General features: G+C 40.5%; 1 protein-coding gene across 2 annotated transcripts in view; it reads right to left on the bottom strand.

Moving 5' to 3' along the window:
- Positions 1 to 1,402: 1,402 nt before the first annotated feature.
- The window catches only part of LOC116034870 (NLR family CARD domain-containing protein 3-like), a 31,296-nt gene continuing 12,662 nt past the window's right edge, over positions 1,403 to 20,036 (bottom strand). Inside the window, exons 1-7 of one of the 2 annotated variants that reach the window (XM_036007115.1) lie at positions 18,202 to 18,344; positions 17,683 to 17,780; positions 12,923 to 14,720; positions 11,579 to 11,749; positions 7,554 to 7,727; positions 2,817 to 2,990; positions 1,403 to 1,677 (exon numbers count right to left, since the gene is read on the bottom strand). In XM_036007115.1, the coding sequence (XP_035863008.1) occupies positions 1,668 to 1,677; positions 2,817 to 2,990; positions 7,554 to 7,727; positions 11,579 to 11,749; positions 12,923 to 14,720; positions 17,683 to 17,780; positions 18,202 to 18,329 (2,553 nt within the window). In that variant the 5' untranslated portion in view covers positions 18,330 to 18,344 and the 3' untranslated portion in view covers positions 1,403 to 1,667. Of the gene's footprint in view, positions 1,678 to 2,816; positions 2,991 to 7,553; positions 7,728 to 11,578; positions 11,750 to 12,922; positions 14,721 to 17,682; positions 17,781 to 18,201; positions 18,345 to 20,036 lie in introns of those variants that run through there. The other variant, XR_004898745.1, reaches the window with a different exon arrangement.

The raw sequence follows: 20,036 nt of genomic DNA, 5'->3' as shown, positions 1-20,036 counted from the left end.
CTGTATTACAGCATACTGTAATATTTCACCGGTAATAAGACCGAAATAATATAATTAAAATAAAGAAATGAATACCATGATAACATCTAATTAAATGTTGATAGATGTAGCATTATAGTTTTAAAAATATAAATAAACAAAAAAGCAACCCACCTTCCCTGGCCAAAATACACCGAAATAATAATGTTAAAAGAAATACATATAAACCATGATAAGCTCTCGTAAATAAATCTCGTAAATAAATGTAAGTAAAGCTGTTATTGGGCTAAAAATACCAATAATAAAACTGTCACAGATTTCGAGTTAAGGGGTGTGTGTTTTTTCTTTCGTCTATATCCGACGGTGAGGAATTAACATGAATATCTATCTCTACCCCCCCGTCAAAAAACAACGCAACAGGTACACCTCTTTCGTTGGAACTTAACGGCAGGGGTCCTTGACCATGCATCACCGGAAATTTCCACTGGATGCGGAACGTCTGCGGAACATCTCCGGAACGTCAACGGAGTCATTAGGTTTCCATTGTTGTCAATGTCAATGTGTGTATTTCCACTGACTGCAGAACGTCTGCGTCCCGACTCCGTCCCAGTTCCGTCAGTCCCAGCCCTCCGGAGCAGATACGCAAAACTTCTATTTTTTACGGACGACGGAGAGCTCCGCAGCAATTCAGCACAATTCAGATTGTGCGGGACAGGAAGTCGAGCACAGAAACAAAATAAAACATCCGGTTACCTTTCAAAATAAAATACACCGTGCTCACGGCGGATCATATTTCCCTGCACTACACCTTGAAATAACAGCACAGAGTTGTTTCCCCTCTATCCTCTGGATGGAAACTAACTGTTGTTGGTTTTGTGGTTCTGTTTATAGAAACTACATCCTGTTATATTGCGCGAACATACGTGAATTTGCAAGATCTCGTGGTCGGCTGGCCGCAGCCGTTACGCAACAAATCCGGACCTGGTGGGTATTAACGGACGGCGGAGCACGCAGCCGTTCCGCAGCGGAGCCGGTCTGCAAATGTTCTGCATCCAGCGGAAATCCACGGTCAGACATTTGACGAGAAGGGAGTGAGACTGTGTTGCTCTAACTGGGACGTTTTGGGACTGATTGGTGGGATTGCTGTGGACAAAGTACACACAGAGATACACTGGTAAGAGCCAATGAGGTTTAACCACGTATCAGCTAATTTAAATAGCTCACGTTCATGTATTGTGTCAACAGTTAACTTCATTTGATATTGTGTGTGCCATTTTCTTTTGCGGGGTGCAAATGTTCCACCAAAACAAGTTCCTTCCTGAGACTATTTAGCAGAGCCACCGTCGCTACATCCAGTGATTAGCGCCGCCAGAGACGATTGTGATTGGTTTAAAGAAATGCAAACAACCCAGAGAGCTTGTTTCTTCTATCCCAGAATATATCCGTTGTGTAGCCAGACCTGATTCCAAAGCGCTGTGGAGATAGAGCTGGACATTAGAGACTAAGTGTGGAGCAGAAGGAGTGGAGGAGTCTCAGTGTGTCTGCAGAGACTGTGTAGAAGGACAGAGCAGCAGCAGAGCAGTCCAGATACACTGATGATACTCTATCAGATACAGGAACTCACAGGATGATGAAGGACTCCACATCAGGTCTCAACACATCCTCCTTCCTGATCACTCTGAGTCAGATCACTTCCATCTGATGAGAGAAGAACAACAGAGGAGATAAATGAGTGTTTCCAGAGACTCCGTTCATCAGCTGTCAGAACTTCAGTCCCGTTCACACACCAAGTGGAGCAGCTGTTTAGAGCAGCCTGCTTTCTTTCAGCTCTCATGTTTACTTGTTTGTGATGTATGTGCCATTGAGCATTGAGTACCCCACCGTTAGTTGGCGCTGTGCCACCACTGTTACTGTGATTATCTGTATGTACTAAGTTGAAAAAGTACGTTAGTAAAAAAGAGTAGCTCCTACGGTAAAATGATGTCTGTGTTGTCTCTAACAAGGAGGTTCTCTGAAGTGAACCCACGACACAACCGTGTTGGAGTGAAGCTCACAGACGTGCAGAGACTTTGGGCATCAAGTCTGTTGACTGTGCAGATTTTACTGAAGTACACAGTGGAAATAAACTGCTGAATCCTGAATGCATCATTACTACAGAAACAGAGACGTTCACTGCTCACTTTAATGATGATGTACTGCTGTTGGGTTCAGAGCTGTTAAAAACCATCTGAATGTTTCATCTACTTTTAAATATGACATGAAAAATATGTAAATATGGTTATGAAAATATTCAGACAAAACAAATGACTGAAGGACAGATATAGATGATGTTAAAGACTGAACAGTAAAACATCAGCTGTGTTTACTGGACTTCAGCAGAGCTTCTGCTCTGTATGAAGACCACATGGTTACTAAATGTAATGCTGGTTCTATGAATTAAGAGTCACTGATTTGCAGGCTTCAGTCAGACTGATCTCAGAGCTGTGACAAAGATGAACTGATCAGTTAGTGTTGAAATGAGAGAATAAACACTTTGAGATCAGATTTGATGGTTGGACAGATTGATGTCTCTGTACATGTTGTGATGCTGTCAGCTGTTATCCAGATGTATTTCCTGCAGACATGAAAACAACAACAGTTGTCTTCACATCAACTCAAACACATGATCACAACAAGCTTCTGGCTCATCTGATCGGTTGATTGTCCTCTCTCTCGCCTCTTACAGCTTCACTGAGAAGGTTGGTTTACAGGAAATACTGGATCTTTGCTCTGATACTAATTGTATATAGTTCAATACTGCTGAGGCCAGTATGGACTGATTCCAACACTCTACTGACCTCAGAGTCTCCAGTCTACAGTTTGGACTCTCCACAAGATCACACAGCAGCTTCACGTCTGAATCCTGCAGCTTGTTGTTACTCAGGTCCAGCTCTCTCAGATGGGAGGGGTTGAACTTCAGAGCTGAGGCCAGAGAAGCACAGCTGATCGCTGATAAACTGCAGTCCTTCAATCTGAAAAAAGAATAAATGATGAATATAAAAATCCATTCATAATCCAATTAATCCTTTAAATAGCTGCATTTGGAAATGTGCTTTGTTGCTTTGTTTTCATCTGTGTATGTGTGTGTGTGTGTGTGTTTATGTGTGTGTTCTGAGGGATCAATATTGATGATCAGACATTTGAAATTAACAGAAACCAAAGAAATATTTCTACTTCAGCAAGTACACTTCATTCATTTAAAACCAATATTAGTTCAGATGATCTTCTTTATACATATGTGACCATTTACCAACAATTATAAACATTTACTTTTTTTGTTTTACTTCAACAACTAAGGGACTGTTCGTTATTTAATTAAGGGGCCACCGGAGGAGTTTTGTGGCCTCTAACCTAAACTTGCACCCCTCGCGTGCAAGTTTGCACTTAGCAAAGAAGCACAGATACCATTTGATTTTTACAACCATGATGTACAGGAGTTAACCTCTGCATTCTCATCTTACACATCACACTCCTCTTTTATGGTGTGGTGGCCATTTCAGTAGATTTACTTACTAACATTGTTGTGGAAACACAATAAGCATGGAAACTAAATGCACACTTCCTGCATTACTGCATTACTTCAAATACTAAGTTACTCCTCTAGTAAAATAGTATTCATATGAAATAAAACAATAAAACATTGAGACCATTCAGCAAAGGACGCTGGGATATAATCAATTCAACACTGGTTGCTATGGATTTGTCACTATCGTCATTGTATATTTTAGCACATAGATAAAGCTGCCGAAGCTGAACATTATATTCCAAAACACATATGTTTATTTTTAAAGTTTTTAAGTTACATTGTAACAATTTAACAATTCACCTTTATGAAATCCAATCGCAGCACGGCTGTTTTGGAACGCAATAGGCAGACGCTTAAATTCAACTAAAATGTTAACAGTTCTCCAAACACAGAATCCAAGCTCAGTCACACCATAAAACGTTAAGACACGTTGAGAAAAAAGATCCGCATTTTGCCGTAATCCAATGACACAAAAAAAAGTAATCCACAGCGATCAGTAGATCCACAAAAAGGTAAATGATACGGTGTATCCAGCAAGGCCGATATGAGCGTCACATACGAGGCCTCTCCACTTCGCCGTTTAAACAAAGTGGAATAAACGTATAAAAGTCCAAATCTACACAAAACCCGCAATCAATTAGTAAGCTGACATCAGATTTATATACATGGCATTTAGGAAATCTTTATTGCAAGGTTGGCACGGCAAGATGTCCAGACTAGTGCAACAGTAAGTTTAGTTTTTTTGTGTCCTGCTGCTCCCATCGTCAGCCAGGTAATCATTTTTTTTACCAAAGCAGTATATGAAATCAGATGTATTACCTATCACCATTTAGTTGTTTTGTGTTATTTAAGATATTTATTTAATATCTGGTCATGCCAGATGTAATTATTCCACTCATTTTTTAAACAATGCAATTACCCGTTTGAGCCACCAGGGGCGCAGTGCTCCTCCTGCCCCCCCCAGCAAACTCCGCGGATGCGTTCAGAACCATCTGCTAGGGGGCCGAGACTGAGAGCTACATGGATAAATATGCACCAAACAAGCCACTTTGAAATTTTGCTCTTTTCATGAATAAAAAAGTTGGGTGACCCCCCCCACCCAGACTAAAAAATGTTCTCTTTTCATTTGTTCCTTTTATGTGCATCCTTCTCCCAGAAATGCCTGTTACTAACCTAGCTCTGGGGAGTTTACTCCCCGGAGTCCTTATGTTTCTTCTTCACCCAGAATATCGCCTTGGATTAGGGTGGCACCAAGACCTGGATCTTGGGTGCAGCTGTCGCTATGGACCTGCTACACCCTGCTATGCTCTGCGATTCCCTGCAGTATCCAGCTGCGTCCTGCTGTGTTCTGCCACGTCCACTGCGTCCACCCATGCTCTGCTATGCCACATTACACCCCGTAACGCCCTGCTGTGCCCTACTATGACATGAACTACTACGACTACCATTGTAGTCACTGTTCCATTATCTTTATTGTGACTATTACTGCCACTGCTCATCACACCGCCAACCGGCACCGTCAGACACCGCCTACCAAGAGTCTGGGTCTGCCGAGGTTTCTTCCAGAAAGGGAGTTTTTCTTTGGATAAAAGCCAAAGAAAAAAAAGTCAGCTAAATGACATGTTATTTTAATTTTATTGAAGCGGCTCTGTTGTAAAGGCTAACGGTGCTCGGTTAGCACAATGACATCATGTTAGAAAGCACAGCAGAAACGATTTGTCATAAACTAAGTAACAAAAGTGTTAGCTACGATCCTAATGGCATTGATAACGTTCAATGGTGCTGTCACTAACGTTACTACAACCTGCAGTAATGATTTTGATTTCCAGTCACTCCCTCCTGTACTAATGTAACTCGGTACGTAGCATTAGCTCCTTATCTTAAGGCCTCACAATGCCTTGTGTTTCTCACTCCCACTACTCACTTCACATGTGGGTAGGTCAAGGCAAAAAGAGGGAAATAAGCACATGTGAGCACAATGCATGAACTGACCTGAGAGTCTCCAGTCTACAGTTTGGACTCTGCAGTCCAGCACACAGATGCTGCACTCCTGAATCGTGCAGGTCATTGACACTCAGGTCCAGCTCTCTCAGATGGGAGGGGTTGGACTTCAGAGCTGAGGCCGCAACTTCACAGTCTGTCTCAGAGAGGTCACAGCCAGAAAGTCTGTGATGACAGATAATAAAACATTTAAAATATACTCAAATCTGACACTTTTGTCCTAAAAACTATCACATTTTGATCAAAAAGCACATTCACAAGGGTCTGATGTTTGATTCAGATATGTTGAGGTGAGAGGTCATCGGACCCCTTTCAAAATGCACATGCCATACAGACAGAGATCCATTCTGGATTTGTTTAATCGATACTGGATCATTCAAATGAAAAAAAATCTGCTGAGCTCTCCTTCACTGGCAGAATGAACCTGGAGGTCGTCCCAGCAGCTGACTGTGAAAACAATCTGTAAGTTAAGCTAACACACATAATGTCGGACATATTGTTAGGTTGGTGTGATGATGCTGTTGGATCCTACAGTTTTCCCATTTTCTCCGCTAATTCCTCACGTCCGTATCCACATTTTTCTTCATACAAGCTCAGTTTTTCAGGTCGGCAGCTTATGAAAACTTAAGATGTTGGTTATTTACCCTTTTGGTAGTGAATATCAGCACACAGCAGCTTTTAGGCATGTTTCTGTTGTTTGCTATCTGACGGAATAAAGAGGATGTCTACAAGTCTACGGAGAGCAGAGAGATGTTTTCCCCTCCAGTGGGGGCGGGACTTAAATGCCTCTGTCTCGATTATTAAAGTCTCAATGTTTACATTAAAGCAGTTATATTGATGTGCTTTTAATTCAACATGAACACAATAAAGTGCAATTAATGGCCATGCCAGTTTTTCCTCATCCAAAATGTCTCCTATACCTTGTAATGTAACTTTGGAGCATTATATAAACTTCCCGACAGCTAGCATGACATAGTTGATACCAATGGATTCCTTAGGTCTTCTAGTTTCATATGATACAGACAGAAACCCATTCTGGATTTTATCTATCGATATTGGATCATTCAAATGTAAATCAATTTAAATTGTAAAAATCTATTACTTAAACCAGCCCTGATAAAATGAACAGGAACATCCTTAAAATAAAATAGTTCAGAAACTGCTCATAAAATTTGATAAAAATAACTGAATGAAAGTTATTATGAAAAAGCTTAAATTTCATGTGATGTTAGTTCAGCATATCACAAATAATAAATGTCTGTTTGTATATAAAATAGTTCAATGTCCCATTGTTAGAGTTAACTTGAAATAATAGACACTAAATAGCAAATTACAGAGAAACCATAATTCAACTTAAGTTGAAAGTTATTCTTTAAACCAAATAGGTTGAGTCAAATTGAAAATGAGAAAAATAGTATTTCATTTCTTTTTTTTTATTTGTATTTAACTACAAACTGCTCCTCAGAACCTAGAGCCTGGTCCTAACTTATCTACTACTCATAGTGAGTACTACAATTCGATGTCTTGAAGACATTTTAATAATTTACATATAGTTGTGTCTCTCTCATGTGTCTCAGTTTTGAGTTCAGACTAAAACAGACTGACACACTTTAAAGTTGTTGTGATTGGTGCTCAGAGAAACCCAGAAAACAAGTGATCTGAAGGGAATTTTAAACTTCATCAAATTGCCCAAAAATAACATGGATGCATGGATGTGCTTCAAAGGTAAAATTAATGAATACTTTGATTGAACTTTGGGTGTTTTATTAAATTTTAAAGCATTTGAATTTGTTTTAAAAATTGTTTCAAAACAGTCTCCTGATTAAACTTCGACATAAACCCGTTTGTGATCCACTCAACATCCTCTGATCTTTACTATTTGTCAAAATAGTTCACAATTTCTGCTTTTTTAAACTAAAAAAATAGTTATAATGTATATAAACCAAGATTTTTTTAAAAATGCATTAAAAATCTATATCTATAACAGTAACAGAGTCAGTGAACTGACCTCAGAGTCTCCAGTCTACAGTGTGGACTCTCCAGAAAACCACAGAGCAGCTTCACTCCTGAATCCTGCAGGTTGTTATTACTCAGGTTCAGCTCTCTCAGATGGGAGGGGTTGGACTTCAGAGCTGAGACCAGATCTGCATAGTTGATCTCTGACAAACCGCAGCAGTCCAATCTGAATAAAGAATAAATGACGATGATAAAAATCAATTTCTAATTCAATCAATATGATATTGATCCTTTAAACAGCTGCATTTGGAAATATTATTTTTCTGTGTGTGTCTGTGTGTTTTCTGATGGATCAATATCTATGGTCAGACATTATTTGTGAAAACACTTTGAAATTAACAGAACCCAAAGAAATATTTCTACTTCATCCATTTAAAACCAAAATTAGTTCAGAGGATCTTCTGTGTACAGATGTGACCATTTACCAACAATTATAAACATTCACTAATTTTTACAAATAACAGTGGACATTTTCTACAGTTTCTTTAAAAAACAAGTCTCTTGTGACTGCAGACTAAATTTACTACCAGAAAAATATGAACAAAAACAACATTTAAAACATCATGGATTAAGTTATGTTTGTACATAAATTAGGTTCAGTTGTTAAATAATCAGAGCTGAGACCAGAGAAGACAACAGATTCTCACTCCCATCTCGTAAAATACGGACGCTTGGTCAGGTGCCTTTGTCGTTGTTATTGACGCTAAAAGTCTCCTTTAGCGCCATATAACGCGCTTCATCTAAACGCGCTTCTTCGGGACTATTGCCGTCCCTTTTGACGCAGTTATGTTAAGGAAAAGCTTGTGGGTGGGCTTACTCTTCCGTGCCACGCGGGAACAACGGGACGATTGTGTTTAGGAAAAGAAGAAAGCGACTTTACGAAACATGACACGAGGGACACAAACCCCGGTCTCCTTGGTGAAATTCCTGTGTTTGACCCATGTCCTGTGTTTGACTCATACTACTCGCTACAGTATCGCTCTTTATACTGCATCATCTAACAGCACCACTGTCAAGCTGCTGCTCAGCCCGGTCCGTTCCATACAGACGCTAAAGGGGGATTTTTGCGTCAGTATCTGACGCTGAGAGCCACTGACCAAGCGTCAGTATTTTACAAGTTCGGAGTGAGAACAGGTTGGACAGGAAGCATCGTACACATGTTAAAGTGTCGTTGGTCACAGATCAGACATGACACACACACCCAGAAAACAAGTGAACTGAAGCAAATTTAACAGTTCTGTTATGGATTTAAACTTGGTTGATATTACAGCTGTCAATATTCCTCTATTATACCATTACAATTTCATTTGTTTTTATATTCAAATATTAGAATATTTAATGCTCAAATGCAGCCTGTTATTAATATGTGCTACACTACTCAGGCTTATGCATCGCCAATGCCACTATAAGCATGTGGTTGTTGTTACACGTTCCATCCACTAGACAGACGTCCAACATCAGCTTGGCCTTGAAGGAGACCTACATCTTGGCGCATTGCATTTCTGGCACGGCATTTTGTTTACATTAATTTTCCACCACCAGTACAGAGCGACAAACACAAATCAACAGAGAACTCTGTAATGAAACATTATGTAACAAGTGTAGTAAAGCGGCTCTTTTGTAAAGGCTAACAGTGTTCAGTTAGCATAATGACATCATGTTAGAAAGCACAGCCAAAACCATTTGTCATAAACTAAGTAACAATAGTGTTAGCCACGATGCTAATGGCATTGATAACGGTCAATGGTGCTGTCACTAACATTACAGGTAATAAATGAAGTAGAAGCCAATGCTGTCAGCTGTAGGGCAGCTAATGTAAACTTTCACTGTCTCCATGAAGCTCCCAGCTAAGCTCCTATTACTCACGACGCTGTTAGGAAACAAGAATTAGCTTACTAATGATAACATAAGCATTTGGCTCGGTGGATGTGGATTTTAAAGTCACGTTAAAATTTCCCATCCTTCTTCTGATTTCCAGCTGCAGCCTGTCACTCCCCCCTGTATTAACGTTACTCAGTACATAGCGTTAGCTCCTTATATTAAAGGGATACTTCACCGATTTAGCATTAAGCTTTGTATCAGTAGAAACCCAGTTGTATTTTTGAATGGCCGTGCTTCCCTCCCACATGTCCTCCTGAGAGGATCTGGATTGAGGGTCTGGAAAAAAGCCTCAGATGATGCAAAATGACGATTTTTGCGCTATCTGAGGCTTTTTTGGCCAGACGCTATGGATTACAGCCAGTAGTAGGACCTACTTCCGCAGGTTGTCAATCTGCCCATAGGGGGTTGGACTGCCGACATTCTCCGAAATTTCACGAACCAAAACGACTGTCAGCCATCTTGAATCCTCGCATAGCGTGGCTTCTCAGCATCAAAACTTTAGATAGATAGATTTATTCATCCCGAAGGAAATTTTAGAACAACAATTATGTGCATTCAAACTACCGCACACGTGTACCACCGGGATACATTGGTACAGATTGGAGAATATGCAGGACACTTTATTACAGACGGAATACTTGACACAGCTTCGCTCACCGGCTATGGAGACCAGCTGTGCAGCTCGATGCCGCTGGACGTTGAACGAGTTTGTGGGTGGCAAAATCGTGTTTGTTGTCCGCTCATTATACAACAAACTGGACTACATCCAACCAACGAAACTCCCAACGCGAGTTCAGAGACTGCTGTGTTTTTGTTGTTGTGGAAACAATTGCTGTATCGGACTATACAGCTACGGACTATCCAGCTACCAGTCTAGCTACTCTACTAGCTCTGTCGCCGGGTAAGGCTAGCTAGTGGAGGTGAGCTGTGTTAACACGGACTGCCTGGTGCAGAAATGGGGGTGCTTGTATCCAACTAACTGCTAACTGCTGGTGGAGTTTGTGACTATTAAATGCCGACCATTCTACAATACACACAAATTTGTATACTCGGTGATACAGTCTACCAAGCGCTAATGCTAGTAGCTAGCTATGTGTTAGCTGAATTTTACGGAGCGTATCATGTGTGTCCATTGGAGGGACAGTCGCAGCTAACGAAACCCCTAATGTTCACAAAAATTAATTAAATTGAAATCTGACACCATAGTTACCTTTATAAGACCTTGGGGTAGATGTTATGTAAGTGGCGTGACAAAATTCAAACTGTAAATATACGAAAGTTATGCCGAAAATGAAGCTAACTAGCTGCTATCTGTACACATAGGATTGGAGGGACAGTAGCAGCTAACGAAACCCGAGAAACTGTGACTTTCACTGGGTATGGAGGTTGCAGCTTTCTCATCAGACTGTGTGGAGCTCCTGAAGTCCGACACTTCTTACCAAATTTGCAATTAGCCATCAATTGTTGTAAAACGGCCCATATTAGAACTTTATATAGTTGATTTCTCGCTTAAAAAATTATCCAAAGTGAATTTAATAACGAAATAGCCCGACAAACAATGTATAACTTTGCAGTGTCTGAAATATGAGACCTGCTGTCTCGTCTCCAATGTGTACAGCCTACCAAGCGCTAATGCTAGTATGTGTTAGCTGAACTTTACGGAGCATATAATGTGTTTCGTATGTCGTTTGTATATAATGTTGTTTTTATATATTTGAATTGTGTAACCACTGGTTACAATGTTGTTTTGTGTATATGGTTGAAATGACAATAAAACACAGTTGAATTGAGTTGACTGTCTCTGTCTGACTGTCTGTAAACGGTAGGCGTGGCTTGGGAGTGTACTCAGAGCAGCGAAGCAAGTGCATTCTGGGATTTGGTGTCTTTAATCCACATGAGCCAAAAACACATTTTCTGGCTTTTCTCGGCCTAGAAGGCACCAATTTCCATTTTTTTTCACATTTATACTACATAAGTGAACCAATTTAAAGATATATTCAGCCTTCCAGTGCTGAAATATCCCTTTAAGGCCTCACAATGCCTTGTGATTCTCATTCCCACTACCCACTTCACATGTGGGTAGGTCAAGGCGAGAAGAGGGAGATAAGCACATGTGAGCACAATACATGAACTGACCTCAGAGTCTCCAGTCTACAGTTTGGACTCTGTAGTCCAGCAGAGAGACGCTCCACTCCTGAATCCAGGAGGTATCCACTAAGGTCCAGCTCTCTCAGATGGGAGGGGTTGGACTTCAGAGCTGAGGCCATGGCTTCAAAGTCAGTGTCATAGAGCAAACAGGAAGAAAGTCTGTGATGACAAATAATAAAAACATTTAAAATATAAGCAAATCTGACAGTTTTATCCTAAAAACAGGCTATTACATTTTGATCAAAAACCGCATTCACAAGGGTGTGATATTTGATTCAGATATGTTGAGGTGAGAGGTCACAGGACCCCTTTCAAAATACCCATGCCATACAGACAGAGATCCATTGTGGATTTGATTAATCAATACTGGATCATTCAAATGAAAAACAAATTGATATTTTTCAACCATCCCTATTCCCTCACAATAATAATAACATTTATAATAATGTTTTGGTAAGTAGTTATTCTCTTTTTTAAGCCACTTTTTATTGGCTCGAGCTTAATGACCTCCAGTCAATGTTTACGTTAAAGCATTTACATTCATGTACTTTTTAATTAAAATGAACACAATAAAGTGCAGCTCTACAGTCAGAAAGTTTAGAGACATTTCATTCAGAATTCCTTTTAAAATGACCATGCCTCTTTTTCCTTCTCCAAAATGTATCCTGTAACTTGTAATTAAAAAATGTGGAGCATTATCTAACCTTCCCTACAGCTACCATGACATAGTTCATACCAATGGATCCCTTAGGTCTTCTAGTTTCATATGATACAGACAGAAACCCATTCTGGATTTTATCTGTCGATACTGGATCATTCAAATGTAAAGCCATTCAAATCGGAAAAATCTATTATTTAAACCAGCCCTGATAGATATTGTATAAATTGTGAAAATGAACAGAAACATCCTTAAAATTAAATACTTCAGAGAAAAGTTCTGCTCATAAAAATATGATAAAAAATAACTAAATAAAAGTTATTATGAAAAAGCTTAAACTTCATGTGATGTTAGTTCAGCAGATCACAAATAATAGATGTCTGTATAGAATATAGACACAATAAAGAAACAAACTGCAGACTCTGTATACACTGTAAAAAGGCTGTCTGTTGTGATTTAATGATAGAAGATACTTTAGCTACAAACACATTCTCACAGCGTTTTAGATAACAAAAACATTTGCACGGTAACATGTAGAATTATTTACAATAAGGTTTATCTTTTATAGTGTGTAGGTTTTATATTGTTCATGTGTGTAAAGTCTGTATGTTTACTCTAATACTGGTGGCCTCAGCTTCACACTGATTTAAAATGATAATCACATCTGGACTTACACAGCCTTTCTGCAGTTCCTCAAAGCTGGAATCAGTCTCCGTCGTCCTTCCCGTGATGGGTTGTACTTGTCCAGGTCCAACTCATCCAGAACTTCCTCTGACATCTGCAGCATGTATGCCAGAGCTGAGCAGTGGATTTCAGAGAGTTTCTTGTCTGATTTGTTCTCTGACTTCAGGAACTCTTGGATCTCCTGATGGACTGAGTGGTCGTTCATCTCCATCAGACAGTGGAAGATGTTGATGCTTCTGTCAGGAGAGATACCATCACTGTTCATCTCCTTCAGGTTGTTGATGGCTCTCTGGATGATTTCTGGACTGTTGTCTGTCTGACCCAGCAGGCCTCCTAAGAGTCTCTGGTTGGACTCCAGAGAGAGGCCATGAAGGAAGCGGACAAACATGTCCAGGTGGCCATTTTCACTTTCAAGGGATTTCTTCATGGCTCTCTTCAGGAAGACATTCAGGGATGGGTATTGATCTTCATCTTCATCCAGAGATAACCCTCCTCCCAGGAAGTCCTCCAGTACCTGTGTGTTCCTGTTGGTGTAACAGTGGAACAGGTAGACTGCAGCGAGAAACTCCTGAACGCTCAGATGAATGAAGCAGTAGACTGTTTTCTGGAAGATCACACTCTCTGTTTTGAAGATCTCTGTACAAACTCCTGAGTACAGCGAGGCCTCTGTGACATCCAGACCACAATGCTCCAGGTCTTCTTGGTAGAACATGATGTTTCCTTTCTCCAGCTGTTCAAACGCCAGCCTCCCCAGCTTCAGAAGAACTCCCCTGTCAGCCTCCGTCAGCTCCTGTGGACTCGACTCATGTCCCTCAGCATACTTGAGCTTCTTCCTCTTTGTCTGAACCAGCAGGAAGTGTGAGTACATGTCAGTCAGGGTCTTGGGCAGCTCTCCTCTCTGGTCTGTAGTCAACATGTGGTCCAGAACTGTAGCAGTGATCCAGCAGAAGACTGGGATCAGACACATGATGTGGAGGCTCCTGGATGTCTTGATGTGGGAGATGATTCTGCTGGACAGCTCTTCATCACTTACTCTCTTCTTGAAGTACTCCTCCTTCTGGGCATCAGTGAAGCCTCGTACTTCTGTTACCCTGTCAACACACTTAGGAGGGATCTGATTGGCTGCTGCAGGTCGGGAAGTTATCCAGACGAGAGCCGAGGGAAGCAGCTTCCCCTGGATGAGGTCTGTCAACAGCACGTTGACTGATGACTTCTGTGTGACATCAGAAACAGCCTCATTGTTGTTGAAATCCAGTGAAAGTCTGCTTTCATCCAGGCCGTCAAAGATGAAGAGAACTTTAGAGCCAGCGAGCTGCTCTGCTGTGACCTCCTGTAATGATGGATGGAAAACACGGAGCAGCTCCAGAAGACTGTACTGCTCATCTTTGATCAAGTTCAGCTCCCTGAAGGAAAGAGGAATCACCAGACTGATATCTTGGTTTTTCAAACCCTCGGCCCAGTCCAGACAGAACTTCTGCACTGAGAAGGTTTTTCCAACGCCAGCGACGCCGCTCGTCAGAACCACTCTGATGTGTTTCTGTTGGCCAGGTGAGGCTTTAAAGATGTCGTGGCACTTCATTGGAGAGTCATGGAGGGTCTTCTTCTTGGAAGCTGTCTCGAGCTGCCTCACCTCATGTTGGGTATTAACCTCTTCACTCTGTCCCTCTATGAGGTAGAGGACAGTGTAGATCCTGTTGAGGAGGGTTTCACTTCCTGTTTCAGCTCCTTCATTTACACATTCAAATGTCCCCTTCAGCCTGATCTTATGTTTCTGATGACCAACATACACTAAAAAAAGGACAAAGGTGAGAGACAGAAGATGAAAAGATAATCTGGTGATTATTTTATTACCAATATGAAAATGGTGCAATTAAATTTCAGATGGACTTAAACTATAATGATATTCATAATGTTCAAATGTCTGTGCTGTATGACTCACAAATGTCTCAGTATTACAACAACCAGTGGTGTGTTCAGACCAGGCGCGTAGTCAGTAATGGGCCAGGGCGGCACTGGCCCGCACACTTTACTCACTAGCTTGTCCAGCCAAGTTTGATCAAAATACGTTTTGTTATGAAAAATATTAAAATGTATGTAAAAAAAGAAAACATTAACAGAACTAGTTGTGTGTGTTTAATGTGTCTTCTCTTCTGATTAAAACGAAACTGTTAAAACCATAGATAAGGATCAAACAATTAGGAAGTCTTGGAACGCAGGTGGTTGCTATGGTACCAACAGGCAGACTCTCCGGGCTGCCTTCAGCAGCTAACGTTAGCTAGCCCCTGGATGTGTTAAGCAATGTACTGTTAAAAGTTACCGCGACAACAATTGCTTCTCTTTAAAGTGGTATGGACAGTTTTCTTGGATGGAATACAGTGTAAATAAGGACGAGCTTTTCTGCAGCAGGTGCAGACATTTCCCCAGCGGAGCTGACAGCCCATCAGCGAGAGAGGAGTTTATTTGAGTGCTGGCCCTCAGAGGTAACATTAAAGGGATATTTCACCATTGGAAAGATGAATATATCTTTAATTGGGTCACTTATGTAGTAGAAATGTGACATTTTTTTTAGAAATTGGTGCCCTCTAAGCCGAGAAAAGCCAGAAAATTTTTTTTTGGCTCACGTGGATGAAGGACACCAAATCCCAGAATGCACTTGCTTTGCTGCTTTAGAGTCCACTCCCAAGCCACGCCTACTGTTTACAGACAGACAGTGAGGCATTCAACTTAACTCAAGTGTGTTTTATTGTCATTTCAACCATATACACAAAACAACGTTTCACCGTGGCTCAAGTGGTGTTACACATTTAAAATATATAAAAACGACATTATTTAAAAACGAAACAGGCTACATTTAGTGCACACACATTATAGCCTCCGTAAAGTTCAGCTAACGCATACTAGCATCAGCGCTTGGTGGGCTGTAAACACTGAGTATAAGCACAGCCGTAAATTTGCGTGGAATGTAGAATGGTCGGCATTCAACAGTCACAAACTCCAGTTAGCAGGACACATTTACGCACCAGTCTGTGTTAACACAGCCCACCTCCACTAGTCTTACTCGGTGACAGAGCAGCCGGCTTGGTAGCTGGATAGTCCGGTACGCTGTTGTTCAGCCATGTTTCCACAACAACAAAAACACAGCAGTCTCTGAACTCGCGTTGGGAGTTTTGTTGAAGTTGGATGTAGTCCAGTTTGTTGTCTAATGAGCGGATACTTGCAAGCAGGATTGATGGAACAGGTGGCCGGCTAGTGTTAGCTTTCCACCTAGCTCTAACTCCTCCACACCGCTGTCAAGGTCCCTTTCCCCGGCTAGCGGCATCTAGCGACACCGCAGGCTGAGGTGCTGGTCTCCGTAGCAGGCAAAGCTTGCGTAGTGTGTTGAGTATTCCGTCTGTAATAAAGTTTCCTGCATATTTGCCGATCTGTACCAATGTATCCGGGTGGTACATGTGTGGTAGTTTAAATGCACATAATTGTTGTAAAAGTTTGCTGCTGAAAAGACTGTTTAGCGAAGCTTCAAGATGGCTGACACTCGGTTTACTTCAGCAAGCTTCGTGTAAAGACAGTCCAACCCCCTATGGGCGGGTTGAAAATATGCGGAACTAGCTGGCTGTAGTCCACAGACTCTGGGCAAAAATGCCTCCGATGACGCAAAAATCGTAGTTTTCCGTCATCTCAAGATTTTTTCCAGACCCACAATACAGAATTCTCTCATCTCAGGGGGACATGAAGCACGGTCATTCGAAAATACTACCGTGTTTCTACGGATACAAAGCTTAATGCTAAATCGGTGAAGTATCCCTTTAAGTAAAACGTGTTTCATGCTTCTTGCGTTATTATTTAAGTAACCTAGTAACCTTCCTATTTAGTAAGAAATGGTGAACACTGATGATGGCTTCTAGCTGAAACACGTTTGCGTTTTGCCCATATTAAATAAGAAGATAACTTATCTGTGAGTGACATAGTTTTTACTTTTCTTTGATCCTGTCACTGCCGTGGACTCGATACACTGTCTAAGATTTGGTGCTTTGCTGGCCACTTTTCATTATATCTTTCATAATTCAAATAATGCTTGGCTGGAAGTTTTCATTCTTTGATTTTCTTTTTCAGTTCAATTTAATTGTATTTATAGTATCAAATCATAACAAGAGTTATCTCAAGAACCTTTACAGATAGAGTAGGTCTAGACCACACTCTATAATTTACAAAGACCCAACAATTCCAGTAATTCTCATGATCTGACCATAGTCCTGAAGCAACAATGCTGTTATGAATACATAACGCTACATATGTGCTATGTCTGTCTGATGTAGGCTATTCTATGTCATGCAGTATGTAAACACCTTCTCTGCTGTTGAGGTTCATGTTTAGTTGCCACTTTGTGCAATAACATGGTTAATTTTCTAACAGTGCCGTGTAGAGCCAATGCTGCTGGTTCTGCCAGTGCAAATATATTTTAGCTTGAATAGGTTAAAATCGACAGGTTTTCGTCTATATTGTTGTGCACAAACGTTTTAGACTAAGCTTTATTGGTTGAGCATGTTGTAGACAGTACTGCTATTGCCTTTGTAATGCTGTATATGTTGGAAGGTAAAATTGTTGCTGTTGTTTTCAGTTTGTCCTTTTTGCTACTTCTACGTCTTTTTGAAAATGGCCCACTCACTTTTGTACAGGCCCGCCCAAAATACTTTTTCTGCCTACGCCACTGGTTCAGACATGAAGACATCAGCAGACAGATGGACAGACTTACTTTGTTCAGAGCTGCTCTGATTGGCTGTCTGCAGTCCAGCTCTGGTTCTGGATCTGGACGGCTGCTCCTCCTCAGAAACATCACTCCTCTTCCTCTCTCTGTGAAAACATTTCTTCATCACTAAAATGATTTGTTGGTTGTTGTTGAAATATATTAAGATTTGGCCAAACTGTCTAGAGTCAGTTAGGTTTCAACAGAGGTTAGAAGTGGTCTGAATATTGAGGAAGACCAGCATGTAACAGTGGTCTCTCAGGTTCAAGTCCAGACTGTTTCTTTTTTACTAAATCATGCTTTTTTTCTATCAAATGAAGGCATGAATGTAATTTAAATCTAAATTTGATCATTTCCTCCCCTCAGATAACTTTTATATCAGTGTGTCATGTATGTTTCTTCTTGGCCTTTAGAACAACATTTATAAAACTTTAATATACCAACACATAATAAACAGAAAAATCTAAACAAACATGGCAGAGAAAACTGAAAATGAGTCATTAAATGAGTTAGTATCAGTTGTCTTACTTTGTGTCTGAGGGTCCAGGTTCATTACTGAAGTGTGGAGGATGATCTTTGGACCGGTCACTCTTCATAGACTGACAGCCAGATACTACAGACTCTGCTCCGTCCTCCTCTTCCTCCAAATCACTCATCTTCTGATCTGAAGTCAGTCTGAGAGGTAAAACAGGAACACTGACTGTGAGCTCACAACATTTACAGAAAATAAGTTTGTACAAGTCACAGGTAAGACTGGAAGAACAGACACACACACACATACACACACACACACACACACACACACACACACGGTCAGTTGTCTTTAAATGGAGTCTGAACTGACTGAACTATTTCAGTTTCAGGGTTTCCTCCCTGTTCTCATGTACCTGGATCACCTGCTCTGTGATGCTCCTCCCCTCTCTGTTTACAGGAAATAACGAGTTAATTTATGTGTCAGAGAGTTGGAGTGTTTTTGTGCTCACGCAGATCAGCTTTTTAACTCTACTGCTGCTGGTGCAGCTGCCACCAAATACACCAAATACCTGATTATATTCTGCATTTAGGGAAAACTTAAAGCAAAGTTTCTCCTACAGACACTTTGCTTTAAGTTTTCTCTCCATGTTGTGAACTGCAACATGTTCATGTATTTATTTTTGCCATTTCTGCCTGACATTCTGTCTGATATTTTACTGGTCTCTCTTTAAGGATTCAAGCCATAAATAAAAAATATAAAAACATAATTCAAACGGATGTGTCGCATTGGCAACATGGCTCAAGAAGCTGACAAAGATATGTAATTCCCTCCGCTGAAAATCTATATCTTTCATAAAGATACCCATCAGGGAATGTTAACGGGGATGTCAGTCTCTAAATGTTTTAACTTTTATGAGCTCACCTCTCCCTCTCTGCACACCGAGCTCCACCGGATCTGCTAAGAACAGTGACACCGTTATCAACCGAGTATTGATTGGTCAGTAGGCGGTGCTTTTACACCAGTTGATCTCTAATCTCCAATTTAACCTGCTCCTGAGCAGGTTAAGTGTTTAGCATAAGTTACCACGGCGATTGAACCCGGTAACAAGTGATCCACCGAGATACAGAAAACCCTGGGTTGAACCTGAAGTTACCTCGGTAACCCCAAATCTCGCTTCGTAGTACAGGCCTCACTCCCCAGATTTTGAGTTTTAAATTTAAACCTTTAAAATATTTTAAACAATATGATTAAATACGTTTTTAACCTTTTAGAATTTGTTTTTATTTTATTAATTGTATTCAGGGTAGGATTTGTTATTTTAAAACATCTTTCTTTTCTTGTTTTTGATGTTTTAATATTTAATAGTAGTCAGTATCTGTTCCTCTCCTAAAACGTGTTTCGGGGTGAATTTTCCTCAACATGAGAACACAAATGCACGTGAAGAATCCAATGCATGAAGAAGTGATTTACAGTATGTAACTTCAGGTGACACTGATGGGATTTTAAAGTTGCTCTATGCCTCCATCTTGTGGTCACATTTGATATTACATCTGCATTACATACTTGGAACTGCAGCCTGAATACTGAGGGTTTAAACACATGTAGCCACACATTTCATTTAGTGTTTCAAGAGTGTTTTTGCTAGTTTTATTGATGATCAAACCAAGTAAAGAAACAAAAAGGAGGACAAGAAAAAGACAGTAATTTAGTGTTTTAGTTTTGACTTTTGGATGTGGCTCCGCGACCCGACCTCGGCTGAGAGGATGAGGTTGGATGGATGAAGATGTGGAATATTTTAATTGTTTTTAGAAAAAGATGATGCTAACAAACAGTTGGAAATGTGGGAATGGGTTCAAATATTAATGTCACTGAAAAGGTATTATACTAA

Source organism: Sander lucioperca, chromosome 11 (genome assembly GCF_008315115.2).
Source record: "Sander lucioperca isolate FBNREF2018 chromosome 11, SLUC_FBN_1.2, whole genome shotgun sequence".
Classification (NCBI taxonomy): domain Eukaryota; kingdom Metazoa; phylum Chordata; class Actinopteri; order Perciformes; family Percidae; genus Sander; species Sander lucioperca.
Note: the sequence above shows the minus strand (reverse complement) of the source record. Positions and strands in the feature narration are given on the sequence as shown.